Genomic DNA, 21,337 nt, shown 5'->3' on the forward strand with positions numbered 1-21,337 from the left:
TAAAATCTTAAAAAAAAAATAAAGTTAGAGTACCGGCAGCATTATAAAATATTCAAATAAGAAGGAACTTCAGGGATGCCTGGCTGGCTCAGTTGGTAGAGTATGCAACTCAGTCTCCACGATATGAGTTCAAGCCCCAAGTTGGGCATGGAGTTTATTTAAAAAAAAAAAAAAAAAGTAACTTTAATAGTTGTTTTGGTGAGATTAAATTGTCACTCAGTGAGACTATGGTACTGACAGTGCCTGAGACATCTCCTCCTGCATCGTTCAGTTACTTGAATAAATTCAATTTTTTCCCTTAAGTTTCTTTTAAATGGATTTTCTGTGTCCTTCAATCAAGACTTTACTCAACAATATAGTTACTTTCTGTTGCCACAACTTGTGCAAATTAAAAAAAAAAAAAAAAAAAAAAAGAAAAGAAAAGAAAAAAGAAAAACGAAAAACCATCATCCGCCAGGCGTTTGTTTTCATCCCTCCCTCCTCCTCCTTAGCGGGGGCACCCTTGACCTCGGCCTCGACCCGGCTCTGGTCCTGGGGCCCGGCTGCACCAGGCAGGGCCTGGTCTCCGAGCTGGGGTGCTCAGATCCTTCCCACGGGCCGCTCGCAGCCCGCGTCTTGGGCTGTCACGGCTCCGTCCTAGAGGAGGTGTCGTTTTGCTCTCCCCAGTCTGGATCCGGGGCAGGTGCAATTTTACCCTCGCCTGGACCATGGCTCGTACCGCCCAGCTGGACCTCTGGTGAGACCCCTGGTGAGACCGTGTCCTGAGCTCCCAGGGGCCGGCGCGGGGCCCCGGGCTGGAGCCGCGCACGCAGCGCACCCGCACTAAGGCTCGCGGGGCGATTCACCGCCGGAGACACACGCCTCCCACGGCCTCGGCCCGCTCTTCGGGCCAAGGAGACCTCAGCAGGGTCCCGCCTCCCAGAGAAGGCGGGCGTTCGCACAACCGAGCTCTGCGTGACTTAAAACAGGCGTCACTCAGGTCTCCTTTAAATCCGAGGCCCCGGGCAACCTTCGCCTCCGCGGTTCCCCCCCGCAGTAGTGCCGGCCACCGACAACTTGGCGCCGCGCACCACCCCCCCTCGGCTCTCGGGAGGATGTAGGCGTCAGGAGGGGACGCGCATGCTCCAAGTGGCGCTTCGCGCTTCCCCTCCGCGACCGCCGAGGGACGCAAAGCAAGTGCATGCGATTATGGGAAATGTGGTTTTCGCGCCTCGGGACCACCGGGGTGCGCTCCCTGCGTAGGCCCAGAGCAGGACTTCAGCTCCCAGCTGGCCCGCGGGCGCGGGAGGGGCCGCGAGGGGAGGGGGCGGGGCGGGGCGGGGGAGGTGGGTGGGGCCGGGGGAAGGCCAAGCGGAGGGGGCGGGGCCTGGCCGGCTGAGTCGCCGCCGCCCGCGGTTGGAGGAGCCTGAGGCGCGGGGCCGGCAACCGCGAGGAGCCTGGCCGGCGGCGGGAGCGAGGGCAGGCGTGCCCAGAGGGGTCGCGCGTGCGTCGGCCGCCGCCCCTCGGCCTCGCTCTTCGCGGGTCCCCTCCCTCTCCGCCGGGACGCGGGAGAGCCCGGCGCGTGGCGGGGGCGCGAGGTGGAGCCGGCGGGGGCGGCCAATGCGAAACTGGCTGGTGCTGCTGTGCCCGTGTGTGCTCGGGGCCGCGCTGCACCTCTGGCTGCGGCTGCGCTCCCCGCCGCCCGCCCGCGCCTCCGGGGCCGGCCCCGCAGGTGAGGTCCTGGGGCCGCGCGGGCCAGGAGGCCGTGAGGGGAGGGAGGCCGCCGCCGAGCCCCGGAGGGGGCAGCGGGCCGAGTGCGACCCGCCGCAGGCGAGACAAACGGCCCTTTTCATCCTCGGGGCGGTAACCGGGCAGCCTCGGGGCGCTCTTCTCGCTTCGCGTGGGCGCCGCTGCTCACCTCCCGCTTTCCTGCGCGGCCACGCGAGCCCCGCCCGCCCCGCGAGTCGTCTGTCCCCGGGCCGCTCCCCCGGCGGTCGGCCTTCCTCGCTCCAGGCGCCCGGACTCGGGGGCCTTAGCGCCGTGGGCCGTGCCCGAGCGTGCTTGCCAAGGCTGGGTTTTGCTTTTGAGGATCACTTTGCCGTGAGAATTTACTGCACTTTGTTTTCTTTGAAAACTGTGATGTCAGTCGGTCCAACAAATCGGGACACGAACTAGGTAGGGCCTGGCCTCGGGCGGACCTGTTCCTGGGAGTTGGCTTGCGAAGCCTGTTAGTGAAGTCGACGTGGAGACACGAAATTCTCCGAACGGTCATATCCACTTGTTCGAAAACTTACCCTCTCGTGGGAAAGAGACCTTTGTTCTTTCTCGTTCCTTTCCCGGCCTGATGGATAGAAGGCTTTGTCCGTAGTAGGTACCCGGTGCATTTTTGTTTGTTTGTTTGTTTGTTTGTTTTTGTTAATGGAGTTCCCCCTTTTTTCTTGTCTTCTTTTTTAATGGTTGCCCTAGGACATTTTTAAAATGAGGTAATAGTTATTTTGTGTTCCAACTACTCAGGGAGTTTTTTCCCAACTACTACTCCCCAGAACAGCTGTTTTCTTAACCAAAAGTTTTAAAAATTAGACTGCAATATTTGTGATTCTGAGATGAGTCTGTGCCTTACTTTTTAAGTAGGAAGCATAGACACTAATTGGGCAGTTCTCAAAGCAATCTCATTGTTGCAATGGGATCCTTTATACTGGTAACAATGTCTTAGAATCTTTTCCTATTAGACAAACCACAAGCTCTTTGAAAAGGCTATTTGTGTTACCTGAATAGAATTTAAAGTTTAAATTACTTAATGAAAAAAAAAAAAAAAAAACAGTGGTTACAGAGCATTTAACCTGTTAACAGGTTAGGATTTGAGGCTTTTTTTTTTTTTTTTTTTTGGTTTTTGTAAACCGAGCGGAGGAAATAGTGCCATAGATATAAAATGCTTTGTAACATCTGTTAGGTTTGTGTTTTACAGCTTTCTTGCCTTTTGTGTGAGAGAGTGCTGCTAGAATTTACTTGCAGAGCATTCTTAGGATATTTATGACCTTAATAGTCTTTTAGGGTTCCATAAACAAGCAACACCTCTTTGCCTTGAAGCTTAAAACTGAATAGGCAATTTCTTAGTTTCAGTGAAGTTTTTCCTGTCCTCGTAGTGTTTAGACAATGCCCGTATCTGCCCTCAGGTTGGCCTGAGCTAGATTAAGGGGACTGGGAAGTAGGCCACGGAGAGGATCCAGCTATGGGTGGAGAAATCAGTACTCTGTTACTTAAATTGACTTCAGATGGATATCGTGCATCTGGTTGGATGATAAATGAGGTATTTTAATCTAAATGAAACCTAACAGACTCCTTTCACTTTTCAAAACTAAAAACAGCAGAAGCATATTGATCGCTAAAATTTCCTGCAGCTCCTTTTCCCGTTGTGTCACCACAATGTCCAAACTAAAACATTTGGGCGCTTTTACATTTCTACCCTTATACCTTCAGCCTAAAGTGAGAGAGAAAACCAAAGATTTGGTTGAATATTCTTCTCTTGAATTAATGTTTTAAGATTTGTGTTTGTTCTCTTCTCTGTTTCTTTGTCTTCAGGCTCATTAAGTGGTAGCAGTATTTTTTTTTTAAGGGAAATTTACCTTCCTTAATATTAAGAATGACCCTCTGACTTGTAATGAATTCAGCAAATCTTTGAGAGTCTACTCTGCCCACTTCTGCTATAGGCATGGAATTACAGCAGTAATCCAGATCAAGTCCCTGCTGTCATGCGGTTTGCAGTTTATTGTTTTAAAGATTTTATTTATTCATTTAAGAGAGAGAGAGAGAGCAGGGGGAGGGACAGAGGGAGAAGCAGGCTCCCTTCTGAGCAAGAAGCTGGACGCAGGACTCAATCCCAGGACCCTGGAATCATGACCTGAGCCAAAGGCAGATGCTTACTCAACTGAGCCACCCAAGCACCTGCAGTTTACAATTTAGAAAGGAAGTCAAGAGAAAAAATAATTATTAAATATCAAAGGGGACAGTGATAGGTGGGATGACAAAAAGTAGTGTAAGAGGATTGAAAATGGTGCGCTGCTGTTCTAAATAGAGAGGTTCAGAGGAGGCCCCTCTAAAGAAGTGCTGATGAGCAGGGACCTGAATGACGCGTGGGAGTCCTATCAGCACCTGATACTTCTCTAATTAGTGGCTCACTTGAAACAGCCAAATATGGTCCAGGAGAGCAACTGGTGAAGGGGAAGCAGATCTCTTGTGAAATCCAGCACACCTAGGGGTGGATGAGGAGAGTGGAGACGGACATTGAACTGGAGAATATAGATAGAGGATATAGTTTGTATATTATACTCATTTTGGGTAATGCCTTTGGAATTATGTAACAGTAAATTTAGCAAAATGATGAGACCAAAGAAGTCCTGTCATTCTAGGATATTTGGAGAAAAAGAAACCAAAGAGAAAGGGATGAAACATATCCGATATTCAATAAATGCTTAGAGTCCTAGGTATCCAACTAGATGCAGAATCCTTGCTCTGAGGTCCTTAAAACTTGTCAAATTGAAACAAACATGGAGCAAGGAGAAGGCCAAAGACAAATGGAGCTTCCTTTGCAATTTTGCCTCGGGCCATTCATGCAAAATTATCCCTATATGTTAATCTTGTCTCTATGCTTCAGTTTCCTTATTTATAAAATGATGTTCTCTTAGGGTTGTTGTGAAGATTCAATTAATTCAACACCTAGAAAAGTGCCTGATTCATAGTAAACACTCCATGAATTTTCGAGAGGAGGAGTAGGATAGTGGTGGCTGGTGCATAGGCTAGTGAGGTGTTTGGGAAAGTTTTTGAGATTGGTGAGAGCATGCTAGTAGTACATGTGATGATTGTCCTTATCAGTAGATCTGTGATGAATTTGTATATTTCCCTCATTTCCAAGATTTCTTCTTATCTGTGATTGATGTCATTAGAGAGTATGCATGTGAGAACATGGAATTTTTGGCCTGATTTTTAAGAATCCTTGGGTCTATTTTGAACAGTTTTGAAGTCAGCTTCCCTGGGTCTTGAAAAAATTTTGGATGTCCACTCTAAGTATAGAGCTTAGCAAGTTGCCAGACCCTCAGGATATAATACGTATTTGAGAAGAGAATGCCATTGTTCTCAGGGAGCTTGTGTGGGGTTTTAATTATTCCTGACATGAAGATTTGTTTTTTGTTTATTACTGTATATCTACCATCTAGAACAGTGAACATAGGAGGTGCTTAATAATTTGAAAAAATGAACCAAAAGAATAAAACTAAGTATGAATTTGTCACCTACAGATCATCTATTCACATTCTGTGATGACCTTATAATTTAAATTTTTATCTAATAAAGTCTTTGTAGAAAAATGTGAAATTATTTTTAAAAACAGGAAAAATCTATATTATGGTTTTTGAATGCACATAAAGTGCCTATTTGAGGGAAATTACTTAGTATTTTTTAAAAACTGTATTGATGGGGACGCCTGGGTGGCTCAGCAGTTGAGCATCTGTCTTTGGCTCAGGGTGTGATCCCAGGGCTCCGGGATCAAATCCCCCATCGGGCTCCCTGTGAGGAATCTGTTTCTCCCTTTGCCTATGTCTCTGCCTCTCTGTCTCTCATGAATAAATAAATGTTTTAAAAAAACTGTGTTGATGTATAATATATATTCAGAAAAGGGCATGTAAATGTGTAGCTTGGTACATTTTCACAAACTGAATGAACTCAACTAATCCAGCACCCCAGAAGCTCCTTCATATTCTCTTCTGTCACTGCCAGGAGTGGTAACCACTATCCTGATCTTAAATGGTAGAGATTTGCCTGTTTGTACTTTATATAAATGGAGCCATGCAGTATGTACATAGTTCTTATAGTCTGCTGGTCTTAATATGGTGAATTACAATATAATGTAATTCTACAACATCATTTTAATGGCTGCTTAATATTCTAGCATATAGATAAACCATAATTTAATTCCTTATTTCTGCATTTATAGATTTTGCAGTTTTCCACTATTAATAAGTGACACTCTGATGAATAGAGATGTTTTAGTACATCACTATTTATTTCTCTAGAATAAGTTCTTAGACGTGGAATTGCTAGATAAAGGTTCTGCAGTTCTGGTGCGTCTCGGTGGCTTAGTCGGTTAAGCAGCCAACCCTTGATCTCCGTTCAGGTCTTGATCTCTGGGTCATGAGTTCAAGCCCCATGTTGGGCTCCGTGCTGGGCATGGCACCTACTTCAAAAAAAGAAGTTACACAGTTTGAGGTATTTCATGTATATTGGCAAATTGTCCCACAGAAGACTACCAAATTCCACTCCAGCAGTAATGGAGGAGAGGAGCCATTTCCTTGAAATAATTCTCCACATTTCCTTGAAAGACAAATACAGTATGATCTTACTTTTACATAGATAGAATCTTTTGACTCCCTTCACATGCCACCCCTCATCTTTGCAAACCACCTGTCTGTTCTTTGAGTTTGGTGTTCTGTTTGGTTTAGATTCTATGTAAAAGTAAGATCATACTGTATTTGTCTTTCTCTGACTGACTTATTTCACTTGGCATCATACTCTCTTGGTCCCTCTATGCTGTTGCAGATGATAAGATCTCATTCTTTTTTATGGTTGTGATATTCCATTGTGTATATATCACATGTTTATCCATTTATCTGTTGATGGACACATGGGCTACTTCCATATCTTGGCTACTGTAAATAATAACTGCAACAAACATAGGAATGCATGTGTCTTTTCAGTCATGTTGATTTGCAAATACTGAACCACTCTTGCAACCCTGGAGTAAATCTTACTTGATCATGGTGAATAATGATTTTTTTGATGAGTCTGGCTAAGATTTATCAATTTTGTTGATGTTTTGAGAGAACTAGCTCTTGGTTTCATTGATCCATTCTATTGTTATCATAGTCTTTCATTTATTGTTATCATTTATTTCTGCTTTCATATTTATCATTTTCTTTTGGTGGCTTTGGGTTTTGTTCTTCCTCTAGCTTCTTTAGGTATAAGGTTAGATTATTTGAGATTTTTCTTGTTTCTTGAGGTAGGCCTGTATTGCTGTAATCATCCCCTCTTCGATGATGATAGAAGAGCTTATGCTGCGTGGTGCCCTCCTCTTTTGTTCTTTCCCGAGATTGCTGTGCCTATTTAAGGTCTTCTGTAGTTTCATACAAATGTTAGGGTTGTTTGCTGTATTTCTGTGAAAGATGCCACTAGAATTTTGATAGGCATTGCATTGAATCTATAGATTGCTTTGGGTACTATGGACATTTAAAAAAATATTCTTCCAGCCCACAAGCACAGAATATATCATTCCATTTATTTTTGTCTTCTTCAGTTTCTCTCTTCAATGTCTTACAGCTTCCAGTGTACAGATCTTTTGCCTCCTTGGTTAAATTTATTTCTAGATGTCTTAATCATTTTGATTCAATTGTAAATAGGATTGATTACTGAATTTCTTTTTTCTTCTTTTTTTTTTTTGATAGTTCATTCTTAGTGTATTGAAGTGCCGCTGATTTTCCCCCCAACTTTACTGAATTTATTATTTCTAATAGTTTTTTGGTTGAGTCTTTAGAAACCTGTTTTTCAGTATATCTGGAGGGAGAAGTTTTTTAAAGGCCAGAATCTGCCATGCACTTCTCCTCTGCAAGAAAAGTAGAAATGCATGTAAACTAAAGCAGTTCAATAGAAGCAGCTTAGACATGGATTAGAAGCAGAGAGGATTGGCAGTGGCAGAGAGAAGTGGAATGAGATCAAAAAGTAGTTTGCAACCATAAGCCATGGGATTTTCACATGCCACATGGTCATCTTTATTATATACTTAATAATTTTTAGAAAAATCTTGTTTGGTAGTGATATGAAGAAACTAGGAATAAACTGTTAGGATAGCCTTGGGTGGTTTTTTTTTTTTCCGTATTTTAAGTTTTTATTATGAAAATTTTTAAACATACCCAAAAGCAGAAGATTATAACAAATATTATGTATTCATCATACACCTTCAGCTCATATTTTTCACAAACACACCAACCCACTTCTTCCCACTGGATTATTTGGAAGCAAATCACAGATAAGTTATTATTTCCATAAATATCTTAGTACATTACCTCTAAAGATAGACTTTAAAAAACCATAACCACAAAAACCATCATCATGATTAGAAAAATTAATGATTCTTTGCAATACTTAGTTCAAAATTTCCCAATTGTCTCTCTCTCTCTTTTTTTTTTTTTTATTCCAGCGTAGTTAACATACACTGTTGTATTAGTTTCAGGTGCACAATACAATGATTCAGCACTTCCATGTATTACTCAGTGCTCATCATTAGGATGCCTTTGTCATGGTCCAGGGAGAGATAAGCGTCCAAATTGAAGCAACGGGTAGAATTAATCATGAGAAAGGGATTTGAGAAATTTTTCATGAAGACTTTGTCATCAAGAACAAGTTAAATTATTTCATGTAATCCATTTCTCAAAGGTTCATTTTGATTATCTACCAAAAATGAGGCAGTGATATTTGGCATTTAACAGATTATTTTAGTTATTTTATGATTTTACTTTTGTGCATCAACTTTGTTTCCTGATGATGTCAGGTAAATGAGGAATTAATTAAGGTTAAATGTGATTTTGCCCTTCTCTGGCTTTTAATCATTCCAGAAGACATTTTGAAATGAATGAAATAGACCATCTGAAGACTTTTTGGTATCACTTTTTTTTCCATTAGGAAACTGAGGTACAGAGATTTAAATAGCTTATTACTGGTATCATGCAGCACTTTGGCTATGGAATCAATGTCAGATATATCTGGTTACTACATTTGCCTCATTCTTGTTGCTAAAAGTACTTAATATTTCTCTGTGAAAAAGTAGAGGGTGAAATGGGATATATCATTGCCAATTTTACATAAGCATTTAAATTATTCTCCAGATTCAGGCTCATTTAGAGTTAGTTCCATCAGTAGCTACAACTTTCATTGTACAGTTCTGTGTATCTGAGAAAAAATGTTCCTGCGCCATGAATTTATAAAAAAAAAATAACATGCTAACCAGCATTTCTAGTGATCTACTTATCACTAATTCACCACCTGATCTGGTGTTACGAATAAAAGATTTAGAGAATTTAGTCTCAGATGAGCTATATCAAACTGTGCCCCTAATAGAACAGTGATGAAGAATGGAGTTAAATCGCCCAGGATTAAATTTTAGCTGCACCATTTACTAGCTGTTTGCCTTAGGAAAAGGCAGAAATTCAGAAATTACTGAATTCTCTGTGCCTCTTTCCTTATTTGTTTAACAAGGAGCCTGACACCACCTACATTTCAGGGTTGTGAGCATTAAATGATACTCTACATGCAAAACCTTAAAATGATACTCTGTATATAGTATTTAGTACTTTACAGGTGTGCAATAAATGGTCTATTACAAGCAAGCTTAGTCAAGGAAAGTTTGGGTTTACATTAAAGATAAATTCCTGCCTAGGGCCCCTGTGTGGTGCAGTCGCCTCTTGGTTTTGGCTCAGGTCATGATCTCTTGGTTCTGGGATCAAGCCTGTGCTCAGTGGAGAGTCTGCTTGCCCTTCTCTCTCCCTCTCCCTACCCGTCTTACTTGTGCTCACTCTCTCTTTAAAATAAATCTTAAAAAAAAAAAAAAGAAAGATAAAAGATAAATTCCTACCTTTAAAGAAGAATCCATTTTAGTACAGGATTCATGGTAGGCTAAAATAACAAGTATCTCTACCTTGTTTATATTTTTTTTTTAAGAAATGTGTCTGTTTTGGAAAATAAGGTATCTATACAAAAATTTCTATAGTCCTAGAATTGTTACAGTGTAATATTCTTCAGGTATCCTATTAGAAGAATCTGTCTCCCAGATTTTATTATTTTAATTGGCCCTTTGAAAAAATGTCAACATGTTTTTGTTGTCTTTTGGCTGAATATGTGGATCCTATGGCATATAAAAAACATTGCACTTAATGTAGTAAAGATCTCTGACCTTAAGTTATTTTTGGAAACATTTTGGATCCATTCCCATCATTGGAGAAAGAGGTGAAATGGGCCCCTCTTCAGAACTATATATAAGCTTGTAGCTCTCCAGCTTTGAAACTGGTGGTAAAAAACAAAGTATCTTTCCCTTCTGTCTTCTAAGGACAATTTTTATTTAAATGTAGTCCTGCCCATTAGCCCTTATGGCAGTAAAAAATGAGCCATTCACGTGATTTGTCACTTGATTTTTGGTGGGTTTTTGTTTTTGTTTTGTTTTTGTTTGGCCTCCCTGGAAATGTTGTCTCCCTCTTTCATTCTTTAGAATATTTAGTAAATGACACAGGGTTTGCTGGCTGTAGAATTTATTGGTGTTAATGAGGGTTCTGGTAGATTCCAGCATAGTAGTCTTTCAGCTTTATTTCCCAAACTTACTAATTTTTTTTTTTTTTTTTTTTTTGAGAGAGCAAGAGCCACAGTGAGGCAGGGCAGAAGGAGAGGGAGGAAGAGAATCCCAAGCAGGCTCCATGCCTAGCACAGAGCCCGATATGGGGCTTGATCTCATGACCTGAGTCAAAATCAAGAGTCAGATGCTCAACCCACTGAGCCACCCAGGTGCCCCTTAACTATCGTTAACTTAGGCCTTCACCTTTGAAAGCACATGTTCGTTGTGGTTGTTATAGTTGCTCTTGGTTGCCAGTGAGTGCCTGTTATTTTGGTTACCAAACCAGGACCTTTATAAACATTATCTCTTTTAGTTTTTACAACAACTGTATGAGAAGTGTTACTATACCCATTTGTAGTTAAGGAAACTGAGGCTCAAGAAGTTACCTAACTTTTCAGAGTGGCTGACTGGCTCAGTCAGTAGAACCATGAGACTTTTTTTTTTTAAGATTTCATTTATTTATTTGATAGAGCATGCTCAAACAGGGATTAGAGGGAAAAACAGACTCCCCGCTGAGCAGGGAGCCTGATGCAGAGCTCAATCCCAGAACCCCAGAATCAGGACCTGAGCCAAAGTCAGATGCCCAACCAGCTGAGCCACCCAGGCCCCTGAGCTTGAGATTCTTGATCTCAGTGTGGTGAGTTCAAGCCCCATGTTGGGGGTAGAGAGTACTTAAATTAAAAAAAAAAATCTTTAATAAAAAAAAAAGGAGTTAAATAACTTTTATCTTAAAAAGAAACAGGATTCTGCTCATGGCCTAATGGACTTATACTGCCTACTATTGCATGATTTATGCCACACTGCCTTTTCAAACTGATTTGCTTCATAAACATCTTGTTAGTTTTGAAGAATTCACGTACTTATGTAGAGCAGAAATATATACACATGTGGGGAAGACAAAAAGACTTTATGTCAAAATTGGGATCCCTGGGTGGCGCAGCGGTTTGGCGCCTGCCTTTGGCCCAGGGCGCGATCCTGGAGACCCGGGATCGAATCCCACGTCGGGCTCCCGGTGCACGGAGCCTGCTTCTCCCTCTGCCTGTGTCTCTGAGCCTCTCTCTCTCTCTGTGACTATCATGAATAAATAAATAAAATCTTTAAAAAAAAAAAAAAAAAAAAAAAAAAAAGACTTTATGTCAAAAATGTTGGTAGTAGGTATCTAGGTGGTACGTCTATGGGTGATTTTTTAAATATTTTTTCCTTTGTATTTCTTTGTATTTTCTACACACATGAACATGTATTATTTACTAATAAACATTTTTATGTTACATATAGAACAGTAATTGAGACATGACATTTCTAATTTGTTGTTGCTTATTTCTAGATCAATTGGCCTTATTTCCTCATTGGAAATCTAGTCACTATGATGTGGTAGTTGGTGTGTTGTCAGCTCGCAATAACCATGAACTTCGAAATGTGATAAGAAGCACCTGGCTGAAGCATTTAATACAACATCCATCATTAAGTCAACGGTAGGTTTTCTTAGTTGGCACCTTGCCTGATTTATTGAATAAGAGTTCTGAAAAACCTTTTTGGGGACAGAGATGTTAATTTAGGTAAGTGGCCTTTCTTACTGGGAGAAATGGCTATCTCATTTTTCTTCCCTTCCATGTAGTTGAGTCACAAAAGTAAATTTAACCAAGGTTCTTAGCCAAAAGATAGTTAGAGGTGAATATATTCATTGGTTAATATATTAGTATTTATAGATACCTGGTTTGTTTTGTTTTTGTTTTGATTTAGAATAGTAATTTTTTTGAGATAGAGAGCAAGAGTGAGCAGGGGGAGGGGCAAAGGGAGAGGGAGAATTTTTTTTTTAAGGTTTTAAAAATTTTATTTATTTATGAGAGACACACAGAGAGAGATATCGAGAGAGAGAGAGAGAGAGAGAGAGAGAGAGTGAGAGAGGCAGAGACATAGGCAGAAGGAGAAGCAGGCTTCCATGCAGGGAGCCTGATGTGGGACTCGATCCTGGGGCTATGCCCTGAGCCGAAGGCAGACACTCAACCACTAAGCCACCCAGGCCTCCCAGGAGAGAGAATCTTAAGCAGGCTCTACGCCTAGTACAGAGCCTGGCACAAGGCTCAGTCCTATGACCCTGAGATCATGACCTGAGCCAAAATCAAGAGTGGGATGCTTAACCAACTGAGCCACCTAGGCGCCCCTAGAATACGAATTCTTTTTTTTTTTAATTTTTATTTATTTATGATAGTCACAGAGAGAGAGAGAGAGAGGCAGAGACATAGGCAGAGGGAGAAGCAGGCTCCATGCACCGGGAGCCTGACGTGGGATTCGATCCCGGGTTTCCAGGATCGCGCCCTGGGCCAAAGGCAGGCGCTAAACCGCTGTGCCACCCAGGGATCCCTAGAATACAAATTCTTAAAAGGTTCTATTCCAGAATAGTTGTCTGCTTAGAGAGGTTTGTGTCAAAATAAGCTTTTCACTGACTTTACAGAGACACTGAATTATTTTTTTCTGTTCTTTTTTTTTTTTTAAAGATTTTATTTATTTATTCATGAGAGACACAGAGAGAGAGGCAGAGACGCAGGCAGAGGGAGAAGCAGGCTCCATGCAGGGAGCCCGATGTGGGACTCTATCCTGGGTCTCCAGGATCACACCCCAGGCTGCAGGTGGCGCTAAACCGCTGTGCCACCGGGGCTGCCCTTTTTTTCTGTTCTGTAGTAGTTTTTAATTGTGCAATCTGCAGTGTATATAATATGCCATGCTCTTCCAGGTTGAGCTTGGTAGCATATCTCATGTTGATTGGTTAGGAGCCCAAGGCCTTAGTCTTCTCAGTGAGACCAGCCTCTAAAGATTATATAGTGAGGGGCTAGTGGAAGAAAAGCATGGGAGGTTGAACTTTTAGTTATGTGAAGATAGATACTCAGATGATGAGCAATTCTAGAAGGCCTTCTCAGGATTACATTAACTGGCACATTTGGAAGTGAGTAGCTATACAGTTGCAGAATTTTCTTGTCATCAGTAGTGATAGATTTCCTATCTTATTCATAGCGGCTTTCTTTCCTTTTCAAGATTTCTTTAGTTCATGATCTCGATAATAGTACCTATTACCAGCAAATGAAAGGCCTCAGACTCATCACTACTATTAGAACCTCCTCCAAAACCTGCACTTCCTAGGTAGTCTTTCCTGTCTCAGATAACAATGACCCCTTTCTACCAGTTGCTCAAACAGAAAACCCTGGTGGCTATGTTATGAGGGAGTAATCCCCCTTTTGGGTCCCTAAGGGTCACTCCAGCATGGCCACAGAAGTTACACTGGGAGAGGCCTATGAAATTAGATTGATTATACTCACAAGTCCTAGAAAGGGAGGAATGGTATGCCACACAGGGAGCAGCCAGACAGGAGGAGCGGCCAGGAAGCAGGCCCAACCAAGCAGGTGGGGCGCCATTGGCATGTGCCTTTACTGGGGGTCATGGTGGACTATATAAGCAAAAGATGTGTGAAGATTTCATTGTTGTGTTAGAATATCACTAGGTCAGTCAGGAGAAGGCAAGAGGGGGAATTGTGGCAGGGACCAGCCTTATCACTGGCACATCAGGTCACCTGGAGAGGACGCTCATAGGCTGTTTGTGAGGATGTTAAGGCATCAGTAAAATAGGAAGTTTTAAAGAATTATAATACATTTTATCTTGATTTCTTCTTTCTCCCACATGCCACATCCAACCAATCAGCATATTTTCTTGGTGCTACCTTTGTATTATATCCAGAATCTAGCCACTCACCACCTTTACCACTACTATCAAAACCACCACCCTCTAGGCCACATTACCTCTCACCTTGATTCTTGCAGAAGCCTCTCTCTGGATTTCCTGCTTCTACCTTTGTTTCTCTGTATTCTATTTTCCATACAGCAGCCAGAGTGCTTCTTTTAAAAATCACTCTAATTTGGGGCGCCTGGGTGGCTCAGTGGTTGAATGTCTGCCTTTAGCTCAGAGTTTGATCCCGGAGTTCCGGGATCAAGTACCATATCGGGCTCCCTGCGGGAAGCCTGCTTCTCCCTCTGCCTATGTCTCTGCCTCTCTCTGTGTGTCTCTCGTGAATAAATAAATAAATAATTTTTTGAAAATAAAATTACTCAAATTTTGTCAATTTTCTGCTCATACCTCTCCATTGACCTCTCTTTTGCTCAGAGTGAAATACCAAGTCTTTACTATGGTCTTAGACCTTAGCTACATCTGTTTCCCCTTCATGGGCAACCATCACTGTGCTACACTAAATGTGCTTCTGCCTCAGGGCCTTTGCACTTACTGTCTCCCCTGTCTTTATCACTCTTCCACTGGATATCCTCATGGTTCACAGTCTCACATTTTTCCGGTCTCTGTTTAGATGTCACCTTAGCAGGAGGCAGCCCCATATTAAATAGCACATAACCCCTTTTCCCTCTCTATCTTCCCTGTTTGACTTTATTTTTCTTTATACTACTTACCACCAATTAGCATGTTTTTTATATTTGGCTTCATATTTATAAGTTGTTTTCTTTTCCCACTAGAGTATAATTTCATGAGCATAGGGACTTTAACTTTTTTTAAAGATTTTATTTTGAGAGAGCGTGCATGAGCTGGGGAGAGGGGCTGAGGAAAAGAGAATCTTAAGCAGGCTCCAAGCCCAGTGTGGAGCCCAACACCAGGCTTGATCCCATGACCCTGAGATCATGACCTGAACCAAAATCAAGAGTTGGATGCTTAACTGACTGAGCCACCCAGGGTAAGGCACTCAGTGACTATTGAGGGAATGACTCAGAACTAAATGTAATGAGGAAAATTAACATTCAGATAGTCACCAGTAATTTATTTGCCATCATAGTATTCCTGCTTTAAATTTAGTAAGCTTGGTGATTTATTTTGTAAAAATGATGGTGTATTTGTATAGCAATAGATATTACTCAAAAACTTCTTCCTGGGTCAGAGTAATTTTATGGATCTAGTAAGAGTATTTAAGAAGAATTAAAAAAAAACTAATTTGGTAAATATCTGCAATAATTTAATTAGCAGACTTATTCATTTCTGTTTATACTTTTATTCTAAATGCTAGTTGCTTATGAATGGTATTCTGCCTTAATTGGCCATTAGTAAAGTGTTTGCATTTCTGTGGCTGTGATTTACTTTCAAATCTTATATTCCATTGTATCCATATATATTTCTAGGACCATTTTTAATTAAAAGCCTTTGTAGTAAAAGAAATGAGATATCAATTTCACAAGTATCTATTAAATAGATAGATACAATTGACAAAAGATTACAGTTGGGACATAAATGTTTCCTTTAAGTTAAAGAGTAAAACTAAAGTGGATGCCTGGGTGAGGATGCCTGGAGGATGCCTGGTGCCTGGGTGGCTCAGCCGGTTGAGTGGCTGCCTTCAAGCTCAGATCATGATCCCAGGGTCCTGGGATTGAGTCCCCATTGGGCTCCCTGCTCAGGAGGGAGCCTGCTCTCCCTCTTCCTCTGCCTGCCACTCCCCAGTGTTCTCTCTCTCTCTCTCTCTTTCTCTCTGTCAAATAAATAAAACCTTTCAAAAAATAAAGTGACTACTGAGATATGTGCCAGAACTTTACTCTTAGTCAATAAAGTCAGTGACTTCTTTGTTGAATTAGGTAATAGGTTTTCTACTATTCACAATGGAATGGCTATAGACGCATCACTTTTTTCTTTTAATTTTTATTTATTCATTTTTAATTCAAGTATAATTAGCATTCAGTGTTATGTTAGTTTCAGGTGTACAATATAGTGATCCAACAATTGTATATATTACTCAGTGCTCATCAAGATAAGTGTATTCTTAATCCCCTTCACCTGTTTCACTTGGCCCCCCCCACCCCCCAACCTCACCTCTGGCAACCACCGTTTCTTTACATCTAAGAGTCTGTTTTTTGGTTTATCTCATTTTTTTTCTTTGTTTATTGTTTTGTTTCTTAAATTCCACATATAAGTGAAATCTTGTGGTATTTGTCTTTCTCTGACTTATTTTCCTTAGCATTATATTTTCTAGATCCATCCATGTTGTTGCAAATGGCAAGAGTTCATTGTTTATGGATGAATAATATTCCATTGGGGATCCCTGGGTGGCGCAGCTGTTTGGCGCCTGCCTTTGGCCCAGGGCGCGATCCTGGAGACCCGGGATCGAATCCCACGTCGGGCTCCCGGTGCATGGAGCCTGCTTCTCCCTCTGCCTGTGTCTCTGCCTCTCTCTCTCTCTCTGTGTGACTATCATAAATAAATAAAAATTAAAAAAAAATTCCATTGTATACACATACTACATCTTCATTCATCTATTGATGGACACTTGGGTTGCTTCCATATCTACTGTATGGAATGCTACTATAAACAATGCTGTGATAAATATATAGATAGATAGATAGATAGGTATTTATCTATCTTATATATCTAAATTAGTGTTTTCATTTTTGGGGGCTAAATACCCAATAGTGGAATTACTGGATCATATGCTAATTCTATTTTTAATTTTTTGAGGACCCTTCATACTGTTTTCCACAGTGGTTACAACAGTTTGATTCCCACCAACAGTGGACAAGAGTACCCTTTTCTACACATACTTACCAAGGCTTGTTATTTCTTGTCTTTTTGATATTAGCCATTCTAACAGATATTATCTCATTATGGTTTTGATTTGTTTTTTCCTGATGATGAGTGATGTTGAACACTATTTCGTCTGTCAGCCATCTGGATGTCTTCTTTGGAAAAATGTCTATTCATGTATTCTGCCCATTTTTTTAGTTGGATTATTTGATTTTTTTGGTGTTGAGTTCTTTATATATTTTGGGTATTATATCCTTATCAGATGTCTTTGGAAATATCTTCTCCCATTCTGTAGGTTGCTTTTTAGTTTTATTGATAGTTTCTTTTGCTGTGTGGAAGGTCTTTATTTTGATGTAGTCCCAGTAGTTTAACTTTGCTTTTGTTTCCCTTGCCTGAGGAGACATATCTAGAAAAATGTTTCTATAGCTGATGTCAGAGAAATTATTGCTTATGTTCTCTTCTAGGAATTTTATGGATTTAGGTCTCACATTTAGGTCTTTAGTCTATTTTGAGTTTATTTTTGTGTATGGTGTAAGAGCATGGTCCCATTTCATTGTTTTGCAGGTAGCTGTCCAGTTTCCCAACATTCCTTGTTGAAGAGACTGTCTTTTTCCCATTGGATATCCTTGCCTCCATTGTCATAGATTAATTGACTATATAATTGTGGGTTTATCTCTGGGCTCTCTATTCTGTTCCATTGATTTATGCATACACATCACATTTTTAAGTTTAATTTGCATTAAGTTTTCCTCCAACATTTGCTTTTTTTCCCTCCATCACTTAAGGTTAACAAAACAATAAATAAAACCCTTATTTTTATTGTTTGCCAGTTTCCATGGTGGAAGTATTCCCTCCATGACCAACTTCAACCAATGAATACCACATCTCTGAATACAGACTCAGGAAAAATATGCAGTAGCACACCATTTTATTTCCACCACACAGATGTAATAGGTAAACATAACCTCAAGAGCATAGATAATAGAGAAATGAGAAATGATTAATTTGAATATTTTCTTTGTTTTTAATGTTTATGTAATTTAATAAAGGCTATTCTTAATAACCAGCCTCCAGAATTCTTGAAAATTTAGCAGTTGGCTCTCACAGGCCAGTAGGAGCCGGGTCCAGCACATGACTGTCATCTGTGGGCTGTCTAGGAAAAGATGTTCAATGAATATATGGATCTTGTACTTAGAAGATGGGTCCAAACTAGAGATGCTAATTCAGGAATCCTTCCCAAGCTAGGTGAAGCCTTGAGAATAAATATTGTCCAGGGAGAGCAGGCAAAAAGATTGAGAAGAGGCCCAAGGGCAAAGCCCTGCTTTAAAATCTATCCTAATGGACAGACTTGGTAGGTGACTGAGCAGCCCACATAATGGAGGGAAAAGAACACCATAAAGAGACTACTATCGAACCACAGATTGAAGGCTTGAAAAGTTGTCCATTGATTTAGCAGCAAATCAGTAGCTACATTGGTGGTAAACATTTCAGTATAAGTGGTGGGTATTAAGCTGAAGTCTCTGTTTTATAAAATGAGTGGGAGATGAGAATCTACAGCCTGCAATTTTAGTTAATTCCTTTGTAGGACTTCACTGTAAAGGAAAGGATGGTAGGTAAATAGAAATTAGGATCAGGGGGTAGCCCGGGTGGCTCAGCAGTTTAGCGCTGCCTTCAGCCCAGGCTGTGATACTAGAGACCCGGGATCAAGTCCCACATCGGGCTCCCTGCATGGAGCCTGCTTCTCCTTCTCCCTGTGTGTGTCTCTGTCTCTTTTCTGTGTTTCTCATGAATAAATAAATAAAATCTTTAAAAAGAAAAAAATTAGGATCAGGACTCATCGTATTTATAAAGGGTAGGAAAGGAGCCACAGGTTGCAGGTAAGATATAGGAGAGGAGACCATCTCCTCTTGCTTGGGAAGACTAATCTGGAGTAAAAGGAATACCTTCTAAAATAGAAGAAAGCAGGGCAGCCTCGGTGGTGCAGTGGTTTGGAACCCCCTGCAGCGTGGGGTGTGATCCTGGAGACCCGGGATTGAGTCCCACATTGGGCTCCCTGTGTGGAGCCTGCTTCTCCCTCTGCCTGTGTCTCTGCCTCTCTCTCTCTGTGTCTATGAATAAATAAATAAAATCTTTAAAAAAATGAAATAAAATAGAAGAAAGCAAATAAAGAAGATTGCAGATACAGATATGTTTTTAGGTCAGGGCATGAGAAACTGACTTTACTGTAATTTGCTTTTAACAAAAAGCATTTGCTGGTAGCCAGGCCAAACATATTCATACTCACTTTATTTTTTTTCAAGATTTTATTTAAAAAAAAAAGATTTTATTTATTTATTCATAACAGAGAGAGGGAGAGAGGCAGAGACATAGGCCCAGGAAGAAGCAGGCTCCTCATGGGGAGTCTGATGCAGGACTCAGTCCCAGGACTGTGGGATCACACCCTGAGCCAAAGGCAGGATGCTTGACCACTGAGCCACCCAGGTGCCCCCATACTCACTTTAACGTATATACGGTAGAGGGCTTACACATAAGTCACTTGGTGATTGGCAACTTTTGGTTCGCTTGTTCCTCTTTTGCCAGACTAGAAAAATAAAGTTAGAATTAATCCTCATGAACACTCGAGTCTCCAAAGCTTTGAAATGGGCATGAGGAAGCATTCATGTGCAAAGTGAAAATCAATATCTGATGTTAATGCCAACACATCTCTCAGTGTGCTTGTGAAGTTCATAATAGGTGCTCATGGCTGTGAAGTGCCTGTGGAAGACAGGGAAGATCCTTATTCCTGCAGATTGCTCAACATCACAAATCCAGGTGAGTCGTCTCTTTCACCAGCCCTGTGACTCTACATACAAATTTGATGTTGAGGAGAAGTTGCTAAACTGACTAGTCTGGTGATCTGTTTTTAGCGGACTCAGATTGAGCTTTTATCAAAATGTATCTTTCATCCTTTTTGACAGATCGAGTGATCACTAGCTATCTGTGAGGAGTCTTTAATAGATAGATATAATTTCAGGATCTAGGAGAGTTTGCCTTTTCAGTATGATTCAGATTCATCTGGAGATTCCTTACATATAGATAAATCCTAAATAACTGAGTTTTGAACTTTGAGATAACTACTGATTTCACCATCTTGTCAATTTATTGTAAACCTGGTATGAATACTGTGAGGCATCTTTCTCTTAGAATTATTGCCTGTAAGCTTCTGCGAAGGAAACAAATAGTAAAAGATTTTAAATATGGGTAATATTTTGTATTCCTTAAAGATTTGTGGGAGTTCTGATGATAAAGAAAGATGGTCCTAATCAAGTTCCCTCTGTTACCTGGGAACCAGTTTTAGGACATTGCTGACTGTATAAGCAAATATCTTCCTTTACCAGCATTTCCTTTTGTGTTCAGCTATGGTTCTTTTTTTTTTTTTTTCAATAAATTTATTTTTTATTGGTGTTCAATTTGCCAACATACAGAATAACACCCAGTGCTCATCCCATCAAGTGCCCCCCTCAGTGCCCGTCACCCATTCACCCCCATCCCCCACCCTCCGGCTATGGTTCTAAGGAAGACTAAACTTTTCAAAGTCGTAAATGTGCTGATTATGACTTCTGGTATGTTAAGATTTGTCAGACCCTTTTAATTGTATACACCTCACTCTTACAGGCAGCATTAGTGTTGTCATTGAGAGTGTGGGCCTTGGAGTCAGCCTTCCATGGCTTTAAATCTAGGCTCTGACTTTCCCAGCTGTGTGAACTTTGATCGGTTATTTACCTCCTTTATGCTTCTGTTTCATCATCTATAAACTGAGGATAAAAAGTACCCCATAGGGGTTGACAGGATGAAAAAAAGTTGATACATGTAAACAACTTAGAATAGTTCCTGGGACATGGTGTAGGTACTTAATGTTATTTTAAAGAATCCGCCTCTTATAAAGTGCAGTTTCAATCAGCTTTTTAAAAAAATTTTTATTTTTTAAAAATATCTTATTTATTTATTCATGAGAGAGAGAGAGTCAGAGACACAGGCAGAGGGAGAAGCAGGCTCCACACGGGGAGCCCAATATGGGACCCAATCCCGGGACCCCAGGATCACACTCCAGTCCGAAGACAGGTGCCAAACCGCTGAGCCACGCAGGGATCCCTATTCAATCAGCTTTTTAAATAAATTGCACAATATTTTCAGGTCTGTATTGTGTAAAGCAGAGGTTTCTTATGATCTTCTAACATTATAAGTAAAATTTCATGTATTACTGTTTCTCTGAGGAGAACGTCCGTTAGCTTGCACTGGAGTCCCAGAGGGACCATGAACCTAATAAAATGTTGTATTACTGATGATATAAGAATAATAAGCTTGAACAAATTACATTTGAAGGGATCCCTGGGTGGCTCAGTG

The 21,337-nt window shown here is 41.0% G+C and overlaps 1 protein-coding gene across 2 annotated transcripts in view; it reads left to right on the plus strand.

Moving 5' to 3' along the window:
* The first annotated feature begins 1,434 nt into the window (after positions 1-1,434).
* Positions 1,435-21,337, plus strand: part of B3GALNT2 (beta-1,3-N-acetylgalactosaminyltransferase 2) — a 57,168-nt gene continuing 37,265 nt past the window's right edge. Inside the window, exons 1-3 of one of the 2 annotated variants that reach the window (XM_077894436.1) lie at positions 1,435-1,711; positions 11,727-11,874; positions 19,665-19,765. In XM_077894436.1, the coding sequence (XP_077750562.1) occupies positions 1,600-1,711; positions 11,727-11,874; positions 19,665-19,765 (361 nt within the window). In that variant the 5' untranslated portion in view covers positions 1,435-1,599. The remainder of the gene's footprint in view (positions 1,712-11,726; positions 11,875-19,664; positions 19,766-21,337) is intronic. The other variant, XM_077894435.1, reaches the window with a different exon arrangement.

The sequence above is a fragment of the Canis aureus genome, chromosome 4 (genome assembly GCF_053574225.1).
Source record: "Canis aureus isolate CA01 chromosome 4, VMU_Caureus_v.1.0, whole genome shotgun sequence".
NCBI lineage: Eukaryota > Metazoa > Chordata > Mammalia > Carnivora > Canidae > Canis > Canis aureus.